Here is a 23,622-nt window from a genome sequence, read left to right as displayed (position 1 = left end):
TTAACTACAAATGTATTTTTTTGTTGGATCTAATTTTCGAATTATATTTTTCATATCCGTTTTTATTTTCACTTTTAGTCATTTATTTATTTAGTTATTTAGTTATTTATTTTGAATTTTAGCAGTTTTTGGTCCTCCATCTCGGATGTCTCGAAAAGATAATTGAGCAACGCTTCATCCTCCAGTCTGACGGGGGCGCTGTGGGCTAGGCGTGCCAGTGTCTTCACCAACTCTTTCAGCTGGCCGCCTGCTTCAGCGAACAGCCCTTCCGGCTTCGCCGCCATTACAGACAGCAGGTACGAATTCACCGCGATTTGCCCTCAAACAAAAACCATTTCGAATCTCAGCCATCCATATTTTTTATCTTTGATGAATCGAACGTAAAACAATCTTACGGCTTTGCTTACACCCCGAGTCGCATATTTTTGAGATTCTTAGGATATTAAAGATGAGAGTGAGCATCGATGCCGGCATAGGCTACTGGAATACTTGTCAGCTATTCGACACGATACACGATATAAGTTGTTGTTTTTAGACAAACCTGGTGTCTCTTACTCGATATAAGTAGTGTCTCTTTTATGTTTCATGTCGTTTTACAAGCACTTTAGCGGTGGAGTTGGGTTGCGGGGATGTCTGCAAGCATGTAGCAGTGTTAATTAGGTTAACCATGTGAATATTGAATAACTGTAACTAAAGTAATATCGGCAGTGTCACCACGACTTTGCAGGCATAATAGCATAAACGTTATGCGGTAATACTGTGCGCTATGTGTTGCTCTATTTTTGGGATAGTGTAAAACAATTGATGTTACTAGATGTTTACAATGGGCAACGTATGGGATTTGGTTTGTGCACTTGTGGCATATTACATCAAACGTTGTTGATGCTCCAAACAATTTTGTTTTCTGTAACAATAACCAAAAAAAAATCTTGAAACTGAATCAGATGTTTAAACAAAAAAAACTTAATGTCCAAAAGCTGCTATGGTTGCAGGGATTTTTATTCAGTATTTCGAGATAGTTCTTAACTCTTTGATCACCAAAAATGTTTAATAACGATTAGTCAAATCATGATGTATACCGCCATAAACGTTAAATGACGTCAACTACGTTTTGTTTTATTTTTTTAAATCAATGGGCAGTGCAACATCTATGTGCAGCGCTGCCTGGTCAACGGGTTGTGTAATCAAAAACAGCCACTAACTATGGCCAGCAGATGGCAGCATTGTATCTCTTCTCAGTGGGCTGCCGGTGTAAATTACAATGAAACATGACGAAATCTGATGAATTCTGATGAAATAAAACGTTTTCCAGGATGACGTGAATGATCAAAGCCTTTGTCCTATTTGTTTTTGTTTTGTTTTTTGATAACGTGTGGCAGTAAAAGAGTTGATGTGTCATGATTCAGGGTGTTATTTTCCACTTTGCAGACATGGCTATTCGTTACCCGATGGCCGTCGGCCTCAACAAAGGCCACCGAGTCACTAAAAACGTCACTGCCCCCAAACACAGCCGCCGACGTGGGGTAAGTAACTCATTGATGGAGCGAGATCAGTCTTTTTGAACAGCCTTCAGCGTGCTCACTTTTTTTTTGCTTTGCCTCCGCCCCCAGCGTCTGACCAAGCACAGCAAGTTTGTCCGAGACATGATCCGCGAGGTGTGCGGCTTTGCCCCGTACGAGAGGCGAGCCATGGAGCTGCTCAAAGTGTCCAAGGACAAGCGGGCGCTCAAGTTCATCAAGAAAAGGGTGACGACCGACTCTCGCTCTCTCGCTTTGCGTGCAAGGAAATGTTCAAAAACGTTCAGCAATATTAAAACAATAAAAGGCTTGCAATATTTCAGTTGATTTGTAATGAATCCAGAATGTATGACATTTTTGCTTATTTAATTGTATTACAGAAAATAATGAACTTTATCACAATATTCAAATTTTCTGGGACAGTCCTGTATGTGCAATTTCTGGAGAAATTGTGTGTGAATGCTGAAAGCAAGGAAATTGAAGGATAAATGTTTAAAATTACAAAGTAATTACATAATTTGTAATTACTCGGAATCATAATATTAGTATGTCAACTCTTTCCACAGATTGGCACCCACATCCGTGCTAAGAGAAAGCGTGAGGAGCTGAGCAACGTGCTGGCCGCCATGAGGAAGGCCGCCGCCAAGAAGGACTAATTTTGTCTTTGAATAAATGTTTCGACGACTACATCGACGGCCATCTTGTTCTTTGGCTCGGGGGGGTCAAGTCAAGTCGAATTCCCCCATGCAATGTTTGTTTTTGATGCCTTGTATTCATTTTGCAAAAAAAATACAATAGTATCCAAACAAATTGATGTTATCATCACTGGTGTCAACAGTCTTTCCCATGGGGAGACCTATGTATGGAGGTAAATATGGTGCAAAAGTAACTTGGAAAAAATATTTGTACCTGGAGAAAGAAGTATACATTTGTATCGGTAAAAGTTGTTAGTTACCTGTTAAAAAGAAAATGTGTGTGCGTGTGTTTATATATATATATATATATATATATATATATATAAGATTTGAATCAGAAAATAAGTTTTGATTTATAAGATGGGAGTACAACAACTTGAACCGAATCAAGAACCGTCTTTGAATCGTATTATCAAATCGATTTATTGGAGAGATCAAGCACTGCTGTGGTCAATGTGTACCTTTCGGCGATGCGTCTCCATAGCGTCCAGCCCCTCCCTTCGCGTTCAGATCCAGCACCGCGATTGGCTGAGAGGCTTGACGCCAGCTCAGATTGGCTGGTGTTTGCTGTCAGTCAACTCCTTCGGAGCTAACCTACAAGCGGCTAACCTTGTAAAACTAAATGGCTTATTAGTAAGCCACATTAACCTAAAAAAATAAAAAAAAATCATTTTTGCATATTTGAAGACGAAGTAAAACTTTTGGACAATCGACCAATCTGACAGCACGGGTTTTATTAAAATAAATAAATGAAAGAAGAAAGAAAGAAAAATGCAACCCTCTGCTTGCAGTTCCACCGCCCACCTCCGTCTGAGCCGGGAGGGCGCTGCAGGCATATTTGACTCATTTGTGCTGCCCTTCCGCTGCACGCCAGCGAGCCACAATGCGGCTGTTTTTTGCGAAACGTTCTTACCGCTAAATGAGTTAGCAGGGCCATTTCACCGATTTTTTGGACTGTACTGAACAATTTGATAAGAACAGCGATAAGCAAACGTGATTATGGAGACCCCCACGCCCCCCGAAGGTGAGGAATTCCGCCGCGTTTTTGCGTGACATCCAATGAGTTGGTGGCTAGCACGTATGCTAACCGCTCTTTTTTAGCTTTTCGGCTAACTCGTCTAAACATCGACTCAAACTCATTTGAGTTTACGGGCCACATTCACCACAATTTAATCTTAAGTGGGCAGGAAAATATATTCGTTATCGAATAAGTCATATATAACGGTTTTTTTTTTCATGCAAATCACACGTACAATCGGAAAATATCTGCGCAAGAACAATTTGAAATTTAACAAAAACGACTGCAGTCGAAAATATATTTTGAATCTGTGTTGTTATTCAAACATGCCGCATACGCAATTTTAAGATGAGGTATCTTAAATTGACATCAATTTTCGTCATCTGTTTATGTTGACCACATCGTCTGACTTGATCACATCATCCAAACTAATGTGGGAACTTTTTCAAAATGAGGGCACAGTTGTCCCCTTGCCTGGTAAAAGTCCACATAAAAATGCAAACAAGTTGTGACAGACAGGAAAACAACAATTTAGTTCGACCACACCAACCTGCATTGAACTTCATGAATCTGGTGACTGATGTTTTGTAGTGTCTTGAAATGTTTGCACAGTAGGCATTCATTTGAACACAGGTGAGTTATTCACACTAGTATAAAAATGGTACGGCAGCATTTGATGTTATGAACTTGAAGTAAGCATTTTTTTTTTGTTACTGAAACTTCGCATCGTTTCACTTTCACAAGGGCATCAATATCAGGCGTCAAATCCAATGTCACTGTGTAAGAACATCATTCTGCACTTTCCAAATATGGTAATGTCCTGTTTTGTTAGCATGGTAACTGTTAGCCATTCAGCAGTTGTCATTATTTTTGTACTGTAATTATTTATTTTCCAAGTCTCCCGTTTAAGATGTCTTCGTATTTAACACATTCACTCCCAGCCATTTTAGCTGAATTTTGCAAGGCCCACAAAATGTCGTGTTCTATTGCTATAAAAACATGGAACCTACCAAAAGAAATATTGGAGTATCTGCTTTCTATCTGTTAACATTTTGCAGAAATTAGCATTGGAAGTATAGCTACGTTTCATTATTATTCAGGAATCTATTTAGAATTGTAATTGAGCTTGTTTTCAACATGATACTCTTATACTCTGCTGCCACCTGCTGGCCGTTTTTGTAGTAACTACTAGGGCTGTATGATATTGGAAAATCATGCGATATGGTTGCTGAATATAGCGATATTTATATTGCGATATTTATCACGTTGCCTAATGAAATTACATTTTTATTATCTAATGAAAGAATTACACTTTTTCATGCAGCAAACTCAATATATTCTCCGTTAATTAATTTGTAATTACCTCTCGATAATGGTCAACTATTGGATGGCGGTGCACATTTCAGTTAGCGTTTGACTGGTGAAATTCAGATCAAAGCATAAAATTTCATATGAAACTTATTGCATGTCTTTGCGATATGCATATTGCATGGGCCAATATCACGATATTGATATTTTTTTCGATATATTGTGTAGGGCTGGGAATCTTTGACTGTCTCACGATTCGATTCTGATTTTTGGGTCTACGTTTCGATTCAGAATCGATTTTTGATTCTCGATTCAAACCATTTTTGACTCAAAATTATTTGATTGACAAATGATTTCTGCTTCAATTTACAGATATGCCAAAAATTGTCAAGATGTACTCCAATCTGCCTTGCAAGACAAAATGACAAATAGAGACATTAAAGTGTCTTTTTTTTTTTTTTTTTTTTTTTTTAAAACATTTATTAATTTTGTATTGTAAGTGCATTTTTCCACAAAAACAGCATGTGTGCTACAACTGCCTTTTCCACTTCTTCTTAATTTCTAATTTAAATAAAATTGATTTTTGGATATTAATATTGATTCAATTAATAAATGAGAATCTCGATTCTTTTATTAATTGATTTTCTGGCACATCCCTATTATTGTGCATCTCTAGTAACTACCATTGCTTCAAGCATTCTTTTCAGTTCAGTTCTAGCATAGAAAAACATTAAAAAAACAAACGAACCCAAAAACGTATAATTCCGTCTTTGGCAGCATGGGAATGTTTAAAATAGAACGTTTTTATACGTTTTTGGCAGCAAATGAGTTAATTTGTTCTCATTTGCATTACCTACAGTAATTGCATTTTCCAAGACTAAAAGAATGACTCAGGTTTTTTGTTTTTTTTAAATATTTTTTCATCAGATCAAGAGCTCCGCAATGTGATCGACAAGCTGGCCCAGTTTGTGGCCCGCAACGGCCCCGAGTTTGAGAAGATGACAATGGACAAGCAGAAGGACAACCCCAAGTTCTCCTTCCTGTTCGGCGGCGACTACTTCAGCTACTACAAGTGCAAGCTGGCGCTGGCGCAGCAGCAGCGTACGTACTTGCCCCGTCCTCCGTTTTTTTGTTTTTTTTTAGCTCACTTAGGACGCCGCCCGGGGGCGGAAAACGTCGCCCCCGCAACGTTTTTGCTTCACTTTGTTGTGTGTCGTCATGTTTGTTGGGCGTGCGGGTTTGCATTAAAATGTGCTTCTTCTCCACTTAGATGCCTCTACCCGCGATGGGGAGGAGTATAAATCTGAAGGTATTTATTTGGACGCTAAAAGCTGCCAGATCCATTCAGCGTTTCAGCTTTTTTTTTTTTTTTTTTTAATTGTGCTTGGCAACTCTTTGGTTTGGTTTCAGTTGCTTTTTTTGTCGTCATCATGGCATGATTTTTATGTATTATTTTATGTATTTTTATTTTTTGGCCACCTGGTTCAAAGTGGACATACAGTAGAATGATCTGTTCCAGATCCATCCAAAAATAATGATGAACATGTGCAATTATTGACGCCACGTGAACTTGTTTTAGTTTGACCCCGCCCACGTGCTTTCAAAATATTTGAAGAAGGTGTTAAAAGTATTCCTTTGCACACGTTTGGAGGAGGGGTGAGAACCTCTGGGTACCTCACGATACGATATGATACGATATGCGATACAAGGCTCACAATATCGTCACGATATGACGATATCGCGATTATCGATTATACTGGTGAGGTAATAAATCTATGATGATGATAATAATAATAATGCTAAATACATAAAATAAAGTAAATAAATACAGAATAAAAAATTCATAATATAATAATTCTAACATATAATTATATATAATAAACATATAACAGCCTTATTTTCAACGATATCATATCGCGTAACCAAAATCCGCTCGATTAATGCTAACATATCACGTCCCGTAATGGGTTAATAGAATGAGTGTAGGTATGACATCATTAGACTACTATTTTATGTATGACAGGAGCAGCAACTTGTTGAATTTCATTTCATCATACAGCCTGCCTTGAGATACAAATCAACCCAAACACAATTTTTTTTTCCAGATAAGAGCTGTCGATTGTTTTTTTGTTTGTTTTGTTTTGTGTTTTTTTTGCTTTGATTTGAGCACATAATTGATCCGCGAGCACCGAATTACGCTTTGTGTGTTTGAAACATGTTTCAAGAAAAGTCCCGCTAGCTTAACGCTAACACGTGTTGTGGCGCTTAAACGTTTTGAACACGATTGGTTCATCAGCATCAAAAATATTATCGCTAAATATTACGATATGAAAGTGATTCCATCTTAAATTGGAAGTTGGTAGAGTTCAGATATTGAAATGTGTTGACCGCTTCCACTGAGACGCCGCAGACGTTGAAACGCACGCGGTTGTCTCCTAGCCGCCGCCATTTTGGCCCAACGAGGCGCTCACTGTGCGCGTGCTTCCTGTGTGCGCAGAGATCTACAACCCGGGCGCCTTGGACGTGCTGGACATCCCGCCGCCGCCCATGGCCATGATGGCGCCGCCGGCCTCCGCCACCAACACCACCGCCGCCGCCGCCTCGACCACACCCGCCATGGATGACCTCATCCAACAGAGTCTATGGAACCTGCAGCACCAGGAACAACACTTGCACACACTCAGACAGGTACGCACCTTCCAAATAGAACCGGTTTAATCGTTTGAATGTGGCATATTTATTTATTTATTTATTTATTATTATTATGTAACATATTCCCTAGTGTGTATTAGGGCGCTACAACTAACAATTATATAAATTAGCGGTGCACCGATCGATTGATTGGCCGGCCGATTTATCGGCCCTGATTTCCTACATTTTGGAAGATCGATGATCGGCCGATCCCGTAAACTGATCTTTTCCACCGATCTCAGGTGTGAAAAAGTCGGCCACTGTGTCCTCTTCTGCTGAGATGACTAATCGGATTTTCATTTTGATTTGAGAGAAACGACTTCATGTGCAGTTAAAACAACCAATTTGTAATGTTTCGCCGATTATTGTTCAATGTTTTCCAATAAAACAAGATTGGAACACTGAAAGTATATACAGCTTGTCATGGGAAAAAAATCGGTATTGGCAAACATCGGGATCGGCAGACCAGACTTTTTTTTTTTTTTAAAGATCGGTGATCGGTGCACCCCTAATAATTTCTTAATTTTATTTTATTCCCCATCCCTTCATTGAAAAACATATTTTAAATTGACAGCAATGATTTCGATTAACACCCATCAAAAAAATCGTTAGAAAATATTCCAAAATACAATTAGGCGTAAAAAATAATTATGGATTAACTTGAGAATCTTTTGTTAATTGATTAACATTGTGTACGTATCACATTTCCGTACGTCCTAATCGTTTAGGAACAAGTGAGCACGGCCATCGCGGCGGCAGCCGAGCAGCAGATCCAGAAGTTGATCGGCGAAACGCAGCTGGACGTGGGCGAGATGGACAACCTGCTGCAGCCCATCATCGACACGTGCACCAAAGACGCCATTTCGGTCAGCGGCCGTCAGCTCACGTTGCGAACGCTAGCTCGGTCTCGACTTATGAATAAATGTTCTAAATGTTGTTGTTGTTGTTGTTGTTTGTGTCAGGCGGGTAAAAACTGGATGTTCAACAACGCCAAGACGCCGCAGCACTGCGAGCTGATGACGTCGCACCTCCGCAACCGCATCACGGCCGACGGGGCGCATTTTGAGCTCCGCCTACATCTCATCTACCTGACCAATGACGTGCTGCATCACTGGTAGGCGACGTTCCAGTGAGACTTTAGCGGGGAATGGTGACGACCCCTGACCCCTGGGAAACGCTTTTCAGTGTGGTATTGTTTTAGTTACTTTTTAATAAACGCTTACTTTTAGTTCAGGCTGTGCAATTAATCGAAATTCAATTACAATTTCAATTATTACACTCCGCAGTTACAAAATTAGCATAATTGTTAAAAAAAAAAATCATTCATACTAATTTTTGAGTTGTTTAAATTTATACATTTGCACCTTTTTTTTTTTTTTTATTATAAAATAACGAATTTAATAAATTTAGTTTCGTGCAAAAGGAACTTACATACTTGTAGTGTTTCAATTAATTGTATTTGTCTTAATATTTTTTATTTGTTTTTTTTCCTTTAAACATTTTCTTGTTTTGTCCATAATAAATAAATGATTGTCCTACTGCACAGTGCACATTCTGCACTTTAACTTCAAGTTTTTGCCAACATGAATAAATAAATACATACATATATATTATTATAAATAGAGATTATTATATACTCTGTTTGATCCAAAAGGAACATATATATTTATAGATTTTCTGTTTTTTGTTTTGTTTTTGTTTTTTTAAGTTGGTCTTAATATTTTTTAAATGCTTAAACATGATTTTGTTTTGGATCAAAAATAAATAATTGTTTGAATAATCGTGATTTCAATGATTGCCAAAATAATCGTGATTTTTTTTTTCCCCCATAATCAAACAGACCTACTTTTAGTTTAGTATAGTTTTAGTGAGTATTTATTTATTTATTTATGTGTTTGTTTATTTATTTATTTAATTAATTAATTAATTATGATGTGTATTACTTTTGTGCAAAATAAAAAAATAAAAAAAAATAAAAAAAACACCATGGGACCCAGGTCATCATTTGGTGCTTTTCGATTGGCTGCTGCAAGATGACGTCACTTCTGTGTGACGCATTTTCATACGTCCTTATTCTGGATCATATCAAAATAAATGTTCTTATTATCACGTTTAAAATCATCCCCAAAGGGTCGTTCATTAAATTAATTAGCAAAGACGAAAACAAAGGACCTTTTTGCTATAATTATAGTGAATTTTAGTTATTTTTGGAAACTTAAAATGCAGTTTCAGTTAGTTTTCGTTTTTTTATTAAAAGCATTTTTGTTTTTATTTGTATTTCAAAATTGTTTTTTGAATTTTCGTTTGTTAGTTGCCTAAAATAACCCTGTGGTGTTGCGATGCGCGTTGCCTTGTCTTTGCAGTCAGCGCAAGCAGCAGAAGGATTTGCTGGCGGCTCTGCAAAAGGTTGTGGTGCCGATCTACTGCACCAGCTTCTTGGCTGTGGAGGAGGAGAAGCAGCAGAAGATCACAAGGGTGAAGGATTTGGTTTTGGTTTGGTTTTTGTTTTTGTTTTTGTTGTGAGTGAGCACTGATTTTGACTTCTCGTGCTGCTTCCCGTCTTCAGTTGTTGCAACTTTGGGAGAAGAACGGCTACTTTGATGAGGAGACGATTCAGCAACTCCAGAATCCAGCTCTTGGTCTGGGCCAGTACCAGGTGACAACTACACGACTGGACCCATAAGGCCTTTAACGCCAGCCGTTTTACTGGATTTTTACTCATCTTGCAAGGGCTGCAGAATATTGTGTTCTATTGTTACATAAACATGGAACATACAAAAAAAAAAACATTAAACGTCAGATTAGATTTTAGATTAGATTAGATTTTTTTTATATATATATATTTATTAATTTTGTATTGTAAGTGCCTTTTTTCCACAAAAACAGCATGGGGGCTACAACTGCCTTTTCCCCTTCTTCTTCATTTCTAATTTAAATAAAATCCATTTTTGGATATTAATATCGATTCGATTAATAAATGAGAATCTCGATTCTTTTATGAATCGATTTTTTTTTTTGGCACACCCCTAATATTGTGCAGCTCTAGTAACTACCATTGCTTCAAGCATTCAGTTCAGTTCAGTTCTAGCATAGAAAAACATAAAGCAAAAACGTATAATTCCGTCTTTGGCAGCATGGTAATGTTTAAAATTGAAAGTTTTTACACGTTTTTGGCAGCAAATGAGTATTTGTTCTCATTTGCAGTTTTTTTGGCACACCCCTAGTCTCGGTTCTGTAGTGTGGAATGCGTGGAAGATGACGAAGATAATGCTTGCGTTTCTTGGCGATGTACTGTATGCACGAAGCTACATAAAAATGCACGTAAACGACGCCATCAATTTTTTGGCGCATCGATCGCTCGGCTGGCGAGGAACGCCACCGGCGCCGCGAATGACGGCCAGCGACGTCACGCTGAGCTTCTCCCGCAGGCCTCGCTGATCACCGAGTACGCCAGTGTGGTGCAGCCCATCCAGATGGCCTTCCAGCAGCAGGTCCAAGTCCTCAAGAGCCAGCACGAAGACTTTGTGAGCAGCCTCAAGCAGCAACCCGCCGCCCCGCCCGCCGCCGACGCCGAAAAGCCCGCCACCGCCGACGCCGCCGTGCCAGCAGGTGGCGCTTGCGTTTATCTCGTCATGTGATTTTAGTTTATTTTTTATTTTAACTACACGAAACAGATGTCAGCGCTCATGTTTGGTTTGCAGCCGAAGGGAAGCCCCCCATGACGGTCCCCCCGCCGGGGGAGTTTGACGAGGCCCCATCGAGACCCCCCCAGGATCCCGCCGGACCCTCGGACCTCCCCCCCAAGCCCGCGTGGTACGACTCGCAGCACGTGGGCCCGTGGAACCCCAACCAACCGGTAAGAAAATTGGCTGAAGCGAGAAACGATTAACTAGGGATATAACGATATACAAACATCACGATATGATATGATCGATATTGTGGGGAGGTTGGTGATACAAAAAAAAAATATATATATATATATATATATATATTGAATTGTTTCACAAGCAAATTAAGTTCCCTTTCATTTTACAATTAGCGTGGATTTTAAACGTAGAAGGGCCAAAACATGCCTTGTGAAATTTGAATGGCGCTTAAAAAAAAAAATACAAAATAGCCACCAGAGGGTGCTAAAACTACACAGCTTTTAATATCGTGACATGACAACGACCACCATATATTGTGGCAGTTTTAATATCACGATATTGCCGTTATCGTTACATCGCTATGATCAACTGGGTCAGGTCGTGCTGACCCCGCCCCCCTTTCACCTCATTTGTCCCCCCCCCACTGCAGCCCCCTTTCGACCCGAACCAGCCGCCCCCTCCGTGTCCGCCGTGGAACAGCCACGAGGGGATGTGGAACGACCAGAGGGAGCCGGGCAGCTGGAGCGGGGGCCCGCCCAGAGAAGGGGGCCCCTGGAGCGGCCCCGATCCGGGTCCCCCTTCTTGGAATTCGTACGACCAGCAGCCCCCGTGGGGGAACCAGCCCGATCAGCCGCCCTGGGGCCAGAGGGAGCCGCCCTTCCCGCCCCGCATGCAGGCATGCGGCCGACTCCGTTCCGCAACTTTCATTTGCAACAAACCTTCATCTCATTTTTTTATTTCTTTTTTTTACAGAGACCGCCCCACTTCAGAGGCCCCTTCCCCCCCCACCAGCAGCCGCCGCCCTTCAACCAGCCCCCTCCGCCACACTCTTTCGGACGCTTCCCCTCGCGCTTCATGCAGGACGACTTCCCCCCGCGACATCACTACGATCGGTCGCCGTACACGCCGCACCGATTCGACTACTCTCAGGGGGACTTCCCCAGAGGTGGGTGTGGCCGGCACACTTTCAATTCAAAGTTCAACTTGGCGACAAATACAAATTCGGGGTGGGGAACCTTACGATACAATACATGATACAAGGCTCAAGATGACGATTATTATAAAATACTAATAATAATAATAATAATAATAATAATATATAAATAAATAAATCTAAAATACATTTACATATATATATATATATATATATATATATATATATATATATATATATATATATATATATATATATATATATCAATAAATAATAATAAAATTAAAGTATGATTAAAAAAATTAATAATAATAATAATAATAAAAATAATATTGGTAATAAATAAGCGGTCAAGAAAATGGATGGATGGATGAATATTGGTAATAATAAATAACAAGAAAAAAGAAAAATTCATAATAAGGCTTCCTTCCGTCCATTTCCCCACCACTCTTATGAGGTGCTCCCCCTAGTGGCCCGCCAAGTAGTTGCTCAATAAGTCATGAACAATGGAGCTGGTATAGTGGCTGGATATGAACTACAAATACTTTTGTAGGCATATCGATACTCTATCAGGAGATAAAGTATCACGATATCGATATATCGTCACACTCCTAAAAGACACGCGCAATAAAATGACAATACAATTGAAAATCTAGTAGTTCTTCTGCATGATCGTCTGATTGTTGTTCCGCCAGACATGCCGGGCCCGCCGCCCCCTCCCCACCACTCCAACCCGAGGCTGCCGCCCGCCGGCATGGGCGGTGACCATCCTCCATGGGGCGGGGCCCAGCACCAGGACTACGGTCCGCCTCCCCCGCACGGTTTCAACGGCCACTCGCCGCACATGCGCCACCGGCAGCCGCCGCTCCCCATCCAGGACGACCCCAGCCTGGTGCCCAACGTGCCCTACTTCGACCTCCCCGCCGGCCTCATGGCGCCGCTCGTCAAGGTTAGTCGAGGGAGTCGCGCGGCCCCAAAATGCAACGTTTTAAAATGTCACGTTTTAAACTTTTTTTTTTTTTGGTCCTGTGCTCAGCTGGAGGACTGCGACTACAAACCTCTGGATCCGAAAGACATCCGCCTGCCGCCGCCGATGCCCCCCAGCGAGCGGCTACTGGCCGCCGTGGAAGCCTTCTACAGCCCGCCTTCCCACGACCGGCCCCGCAACAGGTGCGCACGCGCGAGCTGCTCCGGGTGACTCGTCCGCAAGAAGGTTTTTGCGCAGCCCACGTTGAAATGTTTGTCGTGTGCGTGGCGCCATGCAGCGAAGGATGGGAACAGAACGGCCTCTACGAGTTCTTCCGGGCCAAGATGAGAGCGCGCAGGAAGAAAGGTCAAGAGAAGCGCAACAGGTGCGTTGACGCGTGACGCGGGTGGCGTCTTGTAAGCGCGTTTTTTGTGCACAAAATCATCCGTGTCGCATTCGTTCAGTCGTTTTTCCCAAAACAAAACGGAAGTACAAAAACAACAAAACTTGATTCGGCAATATTACAGCACGCAATTCTTGTATCAATTCATTATGCGGCCGAATGGATGTTTCAACATCAATTTTTTTTTATGGAAATATTCAACAAAAATTCTAACTTTGGATTAAGGTTCACATTTTAAGCATGGAAGAATGTTGTAGTAATGCAGTGCTTCTCAATTATTTTCTGTCATTGACGTTGCCGTTTTGTGCCGCAGCATTCGCATGAGCAGTCGTTCCAGGAGTCGCTCGGGCAGCCGGGGCAGATCTTCCTCACGGTCCAGTTCTCGTTCCTCCAAGTCCAAGTCCAGGTCCAGGTCTAGGTCTAGGTCCAGATCCAGGTCCAGGTCTCGCTCCTCACGTTCCAGAAGCCGCTCGCGATCCTACTCGCGCTCCAGGTTGGAGCGCCTGCCTCGTTCGCTCGCTCGCTGCAGGATGAGATGCGTTTGACATGCTTTGTGTTAAGTGTTGTTTTTTCTGTTTGTTTGTTTTTTGGCCTGCAGGTCCAGGAGTGGATCCAGGTCGTCTCGGAGTCGCTCTCGCTCCCGGTCGCGTTCGCACTCGCCCGCCAGGAGACGCCGAGGAGGGCATAATAAGTCGCGCAGCTCCTCGCCACCGTGAGTACATGACGTCTCATAACTTGATTCGCAACACTTCACTTCAGTGATGACACGTTGGCTTCCACTGACTTCAGTTCTGACTCATTATATAGTAGGAGTGTGACCGACCATATATGGATATCGTGATAAATCGTGATACTTTGATCGTTAGATTGTCGATACGGCTATGCAAGTATCGTCATATTCGTGGTGAATATACTGCCACTATAACTGCTCCATTGTTGATGACTTATTGAGCAATTACTTGGCGGGCCACTAGGGGGAGCGCCTCGTAAGAGTGGCGGGGAAATGGACGCAAGTCTTCAGGCGAAGAAGACTCATCAGCTTACTTTATTATTATTATTGTTGTTGTTGTTGTTGTTGTTGTTATTACCATTATTTATTTTTTTGTTATATTTTATGTATATATATATATTTTATATTTAATTATTAATTATTTTTAATTATTTTTTTTGTTTTATTTAGTTATTTATTTATTTTATTTTATTTTTATTTAAAAAAAATTAACTGCACAAGAAGCAAAGATAACATCAATTAATAAATTATATATTTACCGTTAGTGTTTAACTTCATTCCTTGTGTTGCACAGAACTTTGCTTCACACTTTGTTTTGTTTTTTTGTTGTAATATTAATGTGCATTAATTATATTTCAGTAATTGGAAAATGTTATCAATTTATTTTTGGCTATTTACATTTTTCTTATTTGTCAAATTGTATACATGAAAAAGTAATTGTGAAATAGATTTGTAAAAATATATTACTATTAAATAAACAATGATGAACATTTATTACCACTCAAATAAATAAATAACATAAAAATCTAAATTAAAAAAAGTAGCGAAAATTGGTACCGTTGAGAACCGGTATCGATTCCCAAAAATTGGAACAATACTGGTTCAAATCCCAATAATTAACTATACAGTAATTTCATAATATGTTACTTGGTTATTAACAGAAAACGAAAATTGTTGGATGACTTGTACAAAGTGATTTTTTATTTATTTTTTCCTTCATGCAGCTCCACGTCATCGGCAGGTGGCGCCGCCTCCAAAGGTCCGTCGGACTCCCGCCTGGGGGAGGAGAACAAAGGACATCAGCTCCTCATGAAGATGGGTAAGTGCCATACTCCACATTTCAGGCAATAATCAACATTAACAATATATCAATTTTCTAAACCTACTTTGAAAGTGTGTCATACAGAAGTGACGTCATTGAGCAGCAGCCAATAGAAAAGCTCCCTCAGATGACGTCGCTCGCATCGTTGTTTTTGTTTTTAAATATTGCGCAACCAGAAAAAAATAATAAAATTAAAAAACTAAAGCTAATACTGAAGCTAACAAACTAAACTACAACTGTTTATTAAATAACTAAAGCTAATGAAGGAAAAAAAAAAAAAAAGCAAACTCAAATAACAATTGTGCGGCGTCAGGCTGGAGCGGGTCGGGCGGCCTGGGCGCCAAGGAGCAAGGCATCCAGGACCCCATCAAAGGCGGCGACATCCGCGACAAGTGGGACCAGTACAAGGGCGTGGGCGTGTCCCTGGACGACCCCTACGAGAACTATCGCAGGAACAAGAGCTTCAACTTTGTGGCGCGCATGAAGGCGCGAGAGGAAGGTATGCGCACACACGCGCTCGTTTGATTCCCTTTGAACGATTGTTTTGTCGCGATTCGGGTGTCGGGAACGATTCATCACGACTCCCGAATCGCTACTTTGGAAAAAAAAAAAAAAAAAAAAAAAAAAAGTGGGCCCAGATGATTGACATTTGATTGTCAAGCCACAAAAAGTCCAACTGTGGTTCTCTTTTGCTTCAGTGAATCGAGAACCTCAGGAGGCCCCACCCGCAGAATGATGTCATCCAAGAGCGCCACGTCACCCGTTTCTTACGTTTCACCCTTTATCGTTGTCATTAAAGAAGTCATTCTCTTTTTTTGCTTCTGTGTGATTTTTTTTTATTTTTATTTTTTTCGTAATTCTCATCACGTTTGTTTGTAATGCCGTTATAGAATGTTAGCAAGTGTTGTGCATACAGAAACTAAAATAAATTCAAACTGCACTCATGAATTTGACTTTTTTTTTTTAATTCTTATTTGTATTTTTATGCATTTTGCACCATAAATAATTGAGATGGTTCCTTTTCGTATGGGATGAATTTTGGTCAAAAATTAAGAATGGGACTATAAAACGTGTGAACTGTTTCAAAGATGTCTACAATTGTTCCAACACAGCATAAAAAAACCTTAATCATCGAAATTATACTTTGGTTGAACTGATATCTCTTCAAAAATATGTAGTCACATGGCCAACTTCTTCTATGCTTTTCTAAATAACGGGTGGAACTAACTTGCCCCTTGGCAAAGTCTTGGGACCAACTTTCACTCAGTTTCAGCGACTTTCACACGACACTATGGCCGCTGATAACTGCCGTTCCCTGATTGTTGCATTGGGTTGATCGTCTTGTTGATATTTACTCAAACAGTTTGTTCAATAAAGCATTACAAAAAATAAATAAATAAATAAAAAACTGCCGTTCCCTATCCACCACCAATCACAGAGCGATATTGTTTTTGGGGGCGGGATATGAAACCAGGAAGCCAGCGCCGACGCAGGGGCTAACAAACCAAGCTAACATGGACGAATGGACGCTGCAATGAATTCTGTTCTCTTCTCGCAGAATTACTCGCCGTTTCCTTGTTGAATGTTTCATTTCATTTCATTTCATTTGAAAGGGACAATGAACAGCACAAGATGTAAATATGCCAGATTCTAGCAGCAGTTGCTAATTCGCATCTGTCGTCCCCGATAAATACACTAAAATACACATCACATAGCATTAGAAAATCAAGATAAAACATATAAGAGCGTTGGAATAAAACAATAGAATACCATAATAAAATGACTCGATAAAAACAAATCAATGTAAAACGAGTTCATGTTCACACTTCTGATTGTCTTTCAGCCAACATTTAAGATTTGCTTTAAAAGATGAATATGACGGACATTCCCTAATTGTGGAAGGTAGACTGTTCCAACTTTTTTTTTTGTGTTAGTAGAATTTGGCATTTATTATATTATATGTTATGATAAATGATCGTACTGTTTGTGGCTTTCATTGGCGCATTGAAACAGTCTTACACATATATATCTCCCAGTGCACCTTTTTGGCGTCCGCCAGGATAGCACGCCGTGATCGTATAGTGGTTAGTACTCTGCGTTGTGGCCGCAGCAACCCCGGTTCGAATCCGGGTCACGGCAATTTTATATATCACACATCATCACATTTTTAATTCAATTCAATTCTTTTTTTTTTTTTTGCAGCGGTTATCATTGAGAAGAATCCGTTCATCATTCGCTGCTTTTGCTTCATCTTCAGAATGAATCAATTTTTCGTTTGTGGACCAACAACAACTCGGCACTTTGAGAAATCACCACACGGGGGCGCTGTGGTCTTTCAATAGCGATACCGAGCAAGTACTGTAGTGGAGCCGTTTGTAGGGAAATGTTTGCCTTTTAAACAAGTCGATGTTTTTTCTTTTTTTGACAACACAATTTTGGGGGCAAGGTAGAGCGCTTGTGTGCCCACGCACAACTTTTATGTAGACAAATATTTCATATTTTGCGGTCCATGTAACCCTTTCCTGGTTGTTTTTTTTAGGCTAAAACAGCATTCACAAAGCCAAATGTGAGCGGCCATGTTGTTGTCAAAGCAAGAAACGGAATGTCCATATGAGTACAGTACTTATGTATTTATGAGCAGCGCTTGGATTTTCCGGCGCACATGGTAGATCAGCGAGCCTCTCCTCTCAGCCCTGACGTTGCTATAGCAACGTCCCACTGGCTGGCCGGGAAGCCTGAAGCCATTTTGTGATTGGTCAGTAGGAACTCTTTTTATGTTAATCCGATTGGTGTGACGCGCAAATGCTTGACACGGATTGGCTACTTCCTTCTGGCTCGCACTGGTTGGCGAACAACAAGCGAGTGGAAATTGTTTGTTGCAACACGGAGCCATGATGTGGAAAGCTTCAAGCTCGTGTTTGTAAACTTTTTGCTCAATTTCATCAGTTAATGGCCGCCATGTGGAACTTTTGTGCTCGGGGACTGTAGACGGCGTTTATCGGCCACTCTTCGCGATGGAGGAACAAAACACGACCAGGCAAGTTGTCTTGTTTGTGATGTTGTTTTCCGGCTGTATGTGACGCCAGTTTGAGATTGAAAAGGGAGTAAATATTTTTGTTCTTAAAACGCTCCATTTTCTTCCTTCTTTTTGTTGTAGAGAGCCTGAGACGTCCTCCAATGACGATTCGATGTCTGTGTTGTCTCCTGGAGAGGACAGCAGCAGCCGCAATGGAAGCATCCGAAAGGCAAGCAAAGCGTTCTTCGAATTTCAAACTCGTCATCAAAATGTTCAGAATTAACTGCAGTCCGGTTAGCTCTCAACTGACCTGTTGATCATTTTGGGGAAGGAGGCAGCTGGACAAGGAGGCTAATCCACACACAAGCGCTCGACGGATTACTTGACATGTGCGCATGCGTGTAAATTGGGTCATCCAAACATCTCAAGGGGAAGGAGAAGCTATCGTTAATAAGCAAACATTTATTAATAAGCAAACACTGCATTTTTCTTCTGTTCCAAGACTTGAGCGAGTCGTATGTAGAAGCACGCAAGGTAATACATTTTTTTTCAAATGTAATAGGCCCGTAACATATTAATAATGGAATAAAAGTGGCGCAAAGTATGAATTTATGTTTGGCTAAAGTCAGTGAAAAAGTCGCGTTTTTTTTTGTTTTGTTTTTTAACGGTGATGTGCTGCTTTTATGATATTAAAACATAGCTATGATGGACCTTATCGTCATGTTAATATCGCCATTATCGTTACATTGTTTGCAGTTACCGTAGGTTAACATCCATCCATCCATCCATCCATCCATCCATCCATCCATCCATCCATCCATTCTTCCATCCAACCATCCATCCATCCATCCATCGGTCCATCCATCATCGGTTCATCCATCCGTCCGTCCGTCTGTCCATCCATCCATCCATCCATCCATCCATCCATCCATCCATCCATCCGTCCATCTGTCCATCCATCCATCGGTCCATCCATCCGTCCGTCCGTCCATCCATCCATCGGTCCATCCATCATCGGTCCATCTATCCGTCCGTATGTCCATCCATCCATCCATCCGTCCGTCCGTCTGTCCATCCATCTATCCATCCATCCATCCATCCATCCATCCATCCGTCCATCTGTCCATCCATCCATCGGTCCATCCATCCGTCCGTCCGTCTGTCCATCCATCTATCCATCCATCCATCCATCCATCCATCCGTCCATCTGTCCATCCATCCATCGGTCCATCCATCCGTCCGTCCGTCCATCCATCCATCGGTCCATCCATCATCGGTCCATCTATCCGTCCGTATGTCCATCCATCCATCCGTCCGTCCGTCCATCTGTCCATCCAACCATCCATCCATCGGTCCATCCATCCATCCATCCGTCCGTCTGTCCGTCCGTCCATCCATCCATCCATCATCGGTCCATCCGTCCGTCCGTCTGTCCATCCATCCAGCCATCCATTCTTCCATCCAACCATCCATCCATCCATCCATCCATCGGTCCATCCGTCCATCTGTCCATCCATCCATCCAACCAACCATCCATCCATCCATCCATCCATCCATCCATCCATCCATCCATCCATCCATCCATCCATCCATCCATCCATCCATCCATCCGTCTGTCCGTCCGTCCATCCATCCAACCATCCATCCATCCGTCCGTCTGTCCGGCCGTCCATCCAACCAACCATCCATCCATCCATCCATCCATCCATCCATCCATCCAACCATCCATCCATCCATCCATCCGTCGGTCCATCCATCATCGGTTCATCCATCCGTCCATCCGTCTGTCCATCCATCCGTCCGTCCGTCCATCCATCCATCCATCCATCCATCCGTCCGTCTGTCCGTCCGTCCGCCCATCCAACCAACCATCCATCCATCCATCCATCCATCCATCCGTCCGTCTGTCCGTCCGTCCATCCATCCAACCATCCATCCATTCTCACGCTGAAGGCTAAAAAAAAAAAAAAAGCATCCTTTGTTTTTCCTGTCCTCAAATCTTGCGTGCAGGGATGCGAACCTTTTGGCCAATCTCAACGCAGCAAACTGCAGAACCGGCGAGCTCGCATTAATCAGCAAATCAACAAAGAAATGCGCATGAGAGCTGGCGCCGAGAACTTGTTCAGGTGAGCTGCCGTCAAAAAATTTTCTTTGCTTGGCAAAAAGACTTTTTGCTCAGTGTCAGTGTTTACAATTCCACATTTTCCATAAGACGAGCTCAGGTGAGACGATGAATTTCCAAAAAGCGCCGTTTTTTGCTTTGCAGGGCGACGACAAACAACAAAGTGAAAGCGACGGTGGCTCTGGAACTCAGTTACGTCAACTCCAATCTGCAGTTGCTCAAGGAAGAGCTGGAAGATCTCAACAGCAACATGGAAGTCTATCAGACACAAAGGTACCCCACACGCTCCTGATAAAATAGTTTGGCAGCTCAAACGCACTAAATACGAGGGATGTAACGATAATCGGCAATATGGTGATATCAAAACTGCCACAATATCGTCGTCGTCATGTCACCATATTGAAAGCAAAACATCTGTTTAAAACAAAGTCAAATTGATTTCCATTTGTGCAGTTCTAGCACCCTCTGGTGGCTATTTTTTCTATGTTTCAAATCTATGCTAATCGTCAGATGATTGTCATAATATGCTCGTGAATTGAGTCAATATGTGGAGGAACTCAATGTGTGTTTTTTTTAAATACAATATTGTGACCTTTTTTAATATCGCCAACCTCCCCCTAATATCGTGATAATTATCGTATCGTGAGCTTCATATCGTGATTATATCATGATGTTTGAATATCGAGTAACGTGAAAAAAAAAAAAGTAAAATATTTGAGTAACTAATTTTTTGACCCTCCTTGTGATCATATTGAAAATAAATCCATAAATCGGTCTAGTTGGAATTTTTGTCGTCTTTCTGCTGTTTTGCCGGAGACATTTTGCAACAAAAAAAATTGAATGGATGAAAATTATTTCTCACAACAAATGTTTTTATTTGTATTTGCACAAAGCAAAACAAAACAAAACAAAACAGTTTCTACACATTCATTTTAAGTCACAAAATTCTTTTCTCTTTTCCTCTCTTTTCTTTTTCTTCTTTTTCTTCTTTTTTCTTTTCATTTCTTCTCTTTTTCTTTTCCTTTCCTTCCGCCAGCGATTGCGTGAACGTTCCGATGATCCCGCTGGGTCTAAAAGAAACCAAGGAAGTGGACTTCAGCATCCCCATACAAGTAAAATCTGCCTCGTGTTTTATTGCCGTTCATCTCGTTAATCTCTTATACTCTGCTGCCACCTGCTGGCCGTTTTTGTAATAACTAGCATTTCTTCAAACTTTCTTTTGTAGTTGAGAGGCTGCATCAACGCCTTCTGTATGCTCTCGCATAAAAAACGTATAAATATGTCTTTGGGACACTTCAAACATTTGAAATAGAACGTATTTATACGTTTTTGGCAGCGAATGAGTTTGAATGAACATGAGTATTTTGCGACGTGCTTTGCAGGACTTCATCTGTGAGCATTACGGCGAGGACAGCTCGCTCTACAATCAGCACATCCAAGAGCTGATGGACCTCAGACAGGTTATTACCAAACTGCAACAGTTTCTCCATTTTGTAGTTCTGCAACAAAAAGGACCAAAACTCACAAATAACTCGCGTGTATTTCGTAGTCCTTTGAAATATTGTTTGCCTCTGAACCAAAAAGCTTTCGGAGTTGAAATCGTTTTCATGGAAGGCGTTTTTGTGTCCTTGTTTTTGCTCGCAGTCCATGCGGACCCCCAGTCGAAACCAGACCGGTTTGGACTTGCTGATGGAGTACTACAAGCAATTGCACTACTTGGATCAACGCTTCTTCCCGCCGCATCGGAACTTGGGCGTGCACTTCCACTGGTACGTACGACAACAACAAAACTCATTTCTCTTCCAAAAAGATGGCGGTTGAAAACAACAACGTTTGCCGACAATATAAAAGCAGGAGACGGAATATTAGGAACATTTTTGTGTGACGATTTCAACAAAAAGTCTTCACATGATCAAGCCAGCCTTGACTCCATTTTTTTTTTCCCCCAAATTGCGTCTCAGGTACGACTCTCTGACAGGTGTGCCGTCATGCCAGCGGGCGTTAGCCTTTGAGAAGGGAAGCGTTTTGTTCAACATCGGCGCTTTGTACACGCAAATCGGAGCGCGGCAGGATCGTTCCACCGCAGCTGGCATCGAACGAGCCGTCGATGCCTTTCAGAGAGCTGCAGGTAAGGAAAAGCAACATGAAGAGACAGAAATTGTCAATAATTGTCATCACAAATTGAAAGTGGAAGTCAACCTTCAACATTTCAACTCAAAAACAGGGAAAAAATTATTTCGAAAAACATTGCTCCACAAAACATAATAAAAAAAAACAGCAGAAAAAAAAACAAAAAAACAAAACAAAAAAGATTAAATTTTTTTCCCAAAAAACGGAAAATAATTACTCAAAAAACAAAGCTCCCCAAATAAAATTGATAGAAAAAGTTTCTGTATAATGCAAATAAATAATAAATAGTAAAATAGGTATAAGCATATATTGAAGCATATATTTGACAGTTATTTAAGGAAAGTTGTAAAATGTCTGAAGTCCTCTTTATGTTTTACAAATTGATAACACCATAAATGATGCTGCTTCTACTAAATATTGTCTCAAATATTCTCCAATTTGGATCCTGTAAAAATGTATCGGATCGTATGGCGAGAAACATTTTTTGGGAGGAGCAATATGGCCGCCTTGCCACCTCAAAAGTTTTGGCCTATTGCCTATCCAGTCATATATATAGATCAGTGCCTGAGATGGATTAAAATGCTTAGTTCATATTCCGCTTACGCAATATTAACCAAAATATCATATTGAGACCAATGGGGATGCATAGAACATATTATTGTCAAAAAAAACAAATATATATTTTGGGTTGACATCCCCTTTAAGATGAGATGAAAGCAATTTATTTTCTTGAATCTATTTCCGCCGTGGAAAATCCTTCGTGTCGAATTTTCGATCATCTTCGTCATTGTTGACTCATATTTTTTTCATTTTTTTCCCCATTTGTTGCACGTTCAGGTGCGTTCAATTACCTGAAGGAGAATTTCTCCAACGCGCCGAGTCTGGACATGAGCGCGCCGGCGCTTTGCATGCTGGTCCGACTCATGCTGGCCCAAGCGCAGGAGTGCGTCTTGGAAAGCGTCACGCTGGGCGGGCGCCGCGACGACCTGCTCGCCTCGCTGCGTCTGGCGCAGGAGGCGGCTCGGGTCAGCCGGACCGCCATTGGGGACTTTTTTTTTGGGTGAGACGCCAAACGCTGACGTGCGTCTCATCCGGCAGGTGTCCGACGTGTACCTGCTGGCGC

At 41.3% G+C, this 23,622-nt stretch overlaps 4 protein-coding genes and 1 non-coding gene across 8 annotated transcripts in view; all 5 read left to right on the top strand.

Annotated features, from left to right (window-relative positions):
* LOC144027541 (antihemorrhagic factor cHLP-B-like) overlaps positions 1-23,622 on the top strand; it is an 82,154-nt gene that overhangs the window by 38,436 nt on the left and 20,096 nt on the right. The gene's annotated exons all lie outside the window — the stretch shown is intronic.
* Positions 184-2,327, top strand: rpl36 (ribosomal protein L36). Its single transcript, XM_077535171.1, has 4 exons — positions 184-296; positions 1,429-1,523; positions 1,611-1,745; positions 2,084-2,327. The coding sequence occupies exons 2-4, from the start codon at positions 1,431-1,433 to the stop codon at positions 2,171-2,173; spliced, it is 318 nt and encodes a 105-aa protein (XP_077391297.1). The 5' UTR covers positions 184-296; positions 1,429-1,430; the 3' UTR covers positions 2,174-2,327.
* cherp (calcium homeostasis endoplasmic reticulum protein) lies at positions 3,002-16,043 on the top strand. 2 transcript variants are annotated; one of them, XM_077534783.1, is made up of 20 exons: positions 3,002-3,236; positions 5,466-5,639; positions 5,809-5,847; positions 7,036-7,226; positions 7,958-8,095; positions 8,192-8,343; positions 9,593-9,704; positions 9,796-9,885; positions 10,658-10,838; positions 10,931-11,085; positions 11,526-11,771; positions 11,849-12,041; positions 12,725-12,978; positions 13,066-13,199; positions 13,295-13,381; positions 13,713-13,892; positions 13,998-14,111; positions 15,134-15,228; positions 15,545-15,730; positions 15,930-16,043. In XM_077534783.1, exons 1-20 carry the CDS (start codon positions 3,212-3,214, stop codon positions 15,965-15,967), a joined length of 2,784 nt encoding a protein of 927 aa, XP_077390909.1. In that variant the 5' UTR covers positions 3,002-3,211; the 3' UTR covers positions 15,968-16,043. The 2 variants fall into 2 exon arrangements, with proteins under 2 accessions (XP_077390909.1, XP_077390910.1); XM_077534784.1 differs by lacking the exon at positions 5,809-5,847.
* trnah-gug (transfer RNA histidin (anticodon GUG)) lies at positions 17,299-17,370 on the top strand. The gene has a single exon. It is a non-coding gene; the product is annotated as a tRNA-His (tRNA).
* rhpn1 (rhophilin, Rho GTPase binding protein 1) overlaps positions 17,410-23,622 on the top strand; it is a 12,761-nt gene continuing 6,548 nt past the window's right edge. For 2 of the 3 annotated variants that reach the window (XM_077535159.1, XM_077535157.1), the window contains exons 1-10: positions 17,412-18,268; positions 18,389-18,476; positions 20,258-20,373; positions 20,514-20,642; positions 21,406-21,481; positions 21,752-21,829; positions 22,014-22,138; positions 22,331-22,497; positions 23,337-23,524; positions 23,598-23,622. The exon at positions 23,598-23,622 is cut by the window's right edge and continues 132 nt beyond it. In XM_077535159.1, the coding sequence (XP_077391285.1) occupies positions 18,246-18,268; positions 18,389-18,476; positions 20,258-20,373; positions 20,514-20,642; positions 21,406-21,481; positions 21,752-21,829; positions 22,014-22,138; positions 22,331-22,497; positions 23,337-23,524; positions 23,598-23,622 (1,015 nt within the window). In that variant the 5' untranslated portion in view covers positions 17,412-18,245. Of the gene's footprint in view, positions 18,269-18,388; positions 18,477-20,257; positions 20,374-20,513; positions 20,643-21,405; positions 21,482-21,751; positions 21,830-22,013; positions 22,139-22,330; positions 22,498-23,336; positions 23,525-23,597 lie in introns of all 3 variants that reach the window. The other variant, XM_077535160.1, reaches the window with a different exon arrangement.

This window comes from Festucalex cinctus, chromosome 10, assembly GCF_051991245.1.
Source record: "Festucalex cinctus isolate MCC-2025b chromosome 10, RoL_Fcin_1.0, whole genome shotgun sequence".
NCBI classification, from domain to species: domain Eukaryota; kingdom Metazoa; phylum Chordata; class Actinopteri; order Syngnathiformes; family Syngnathidae; genus Festucalex; species Festucalex cinctus.
The sequence above is the reverse complement of the archived record's forward strand: the minus strand, read 5'-3'. Positions and strand labels throughout refer to the sequence as shown.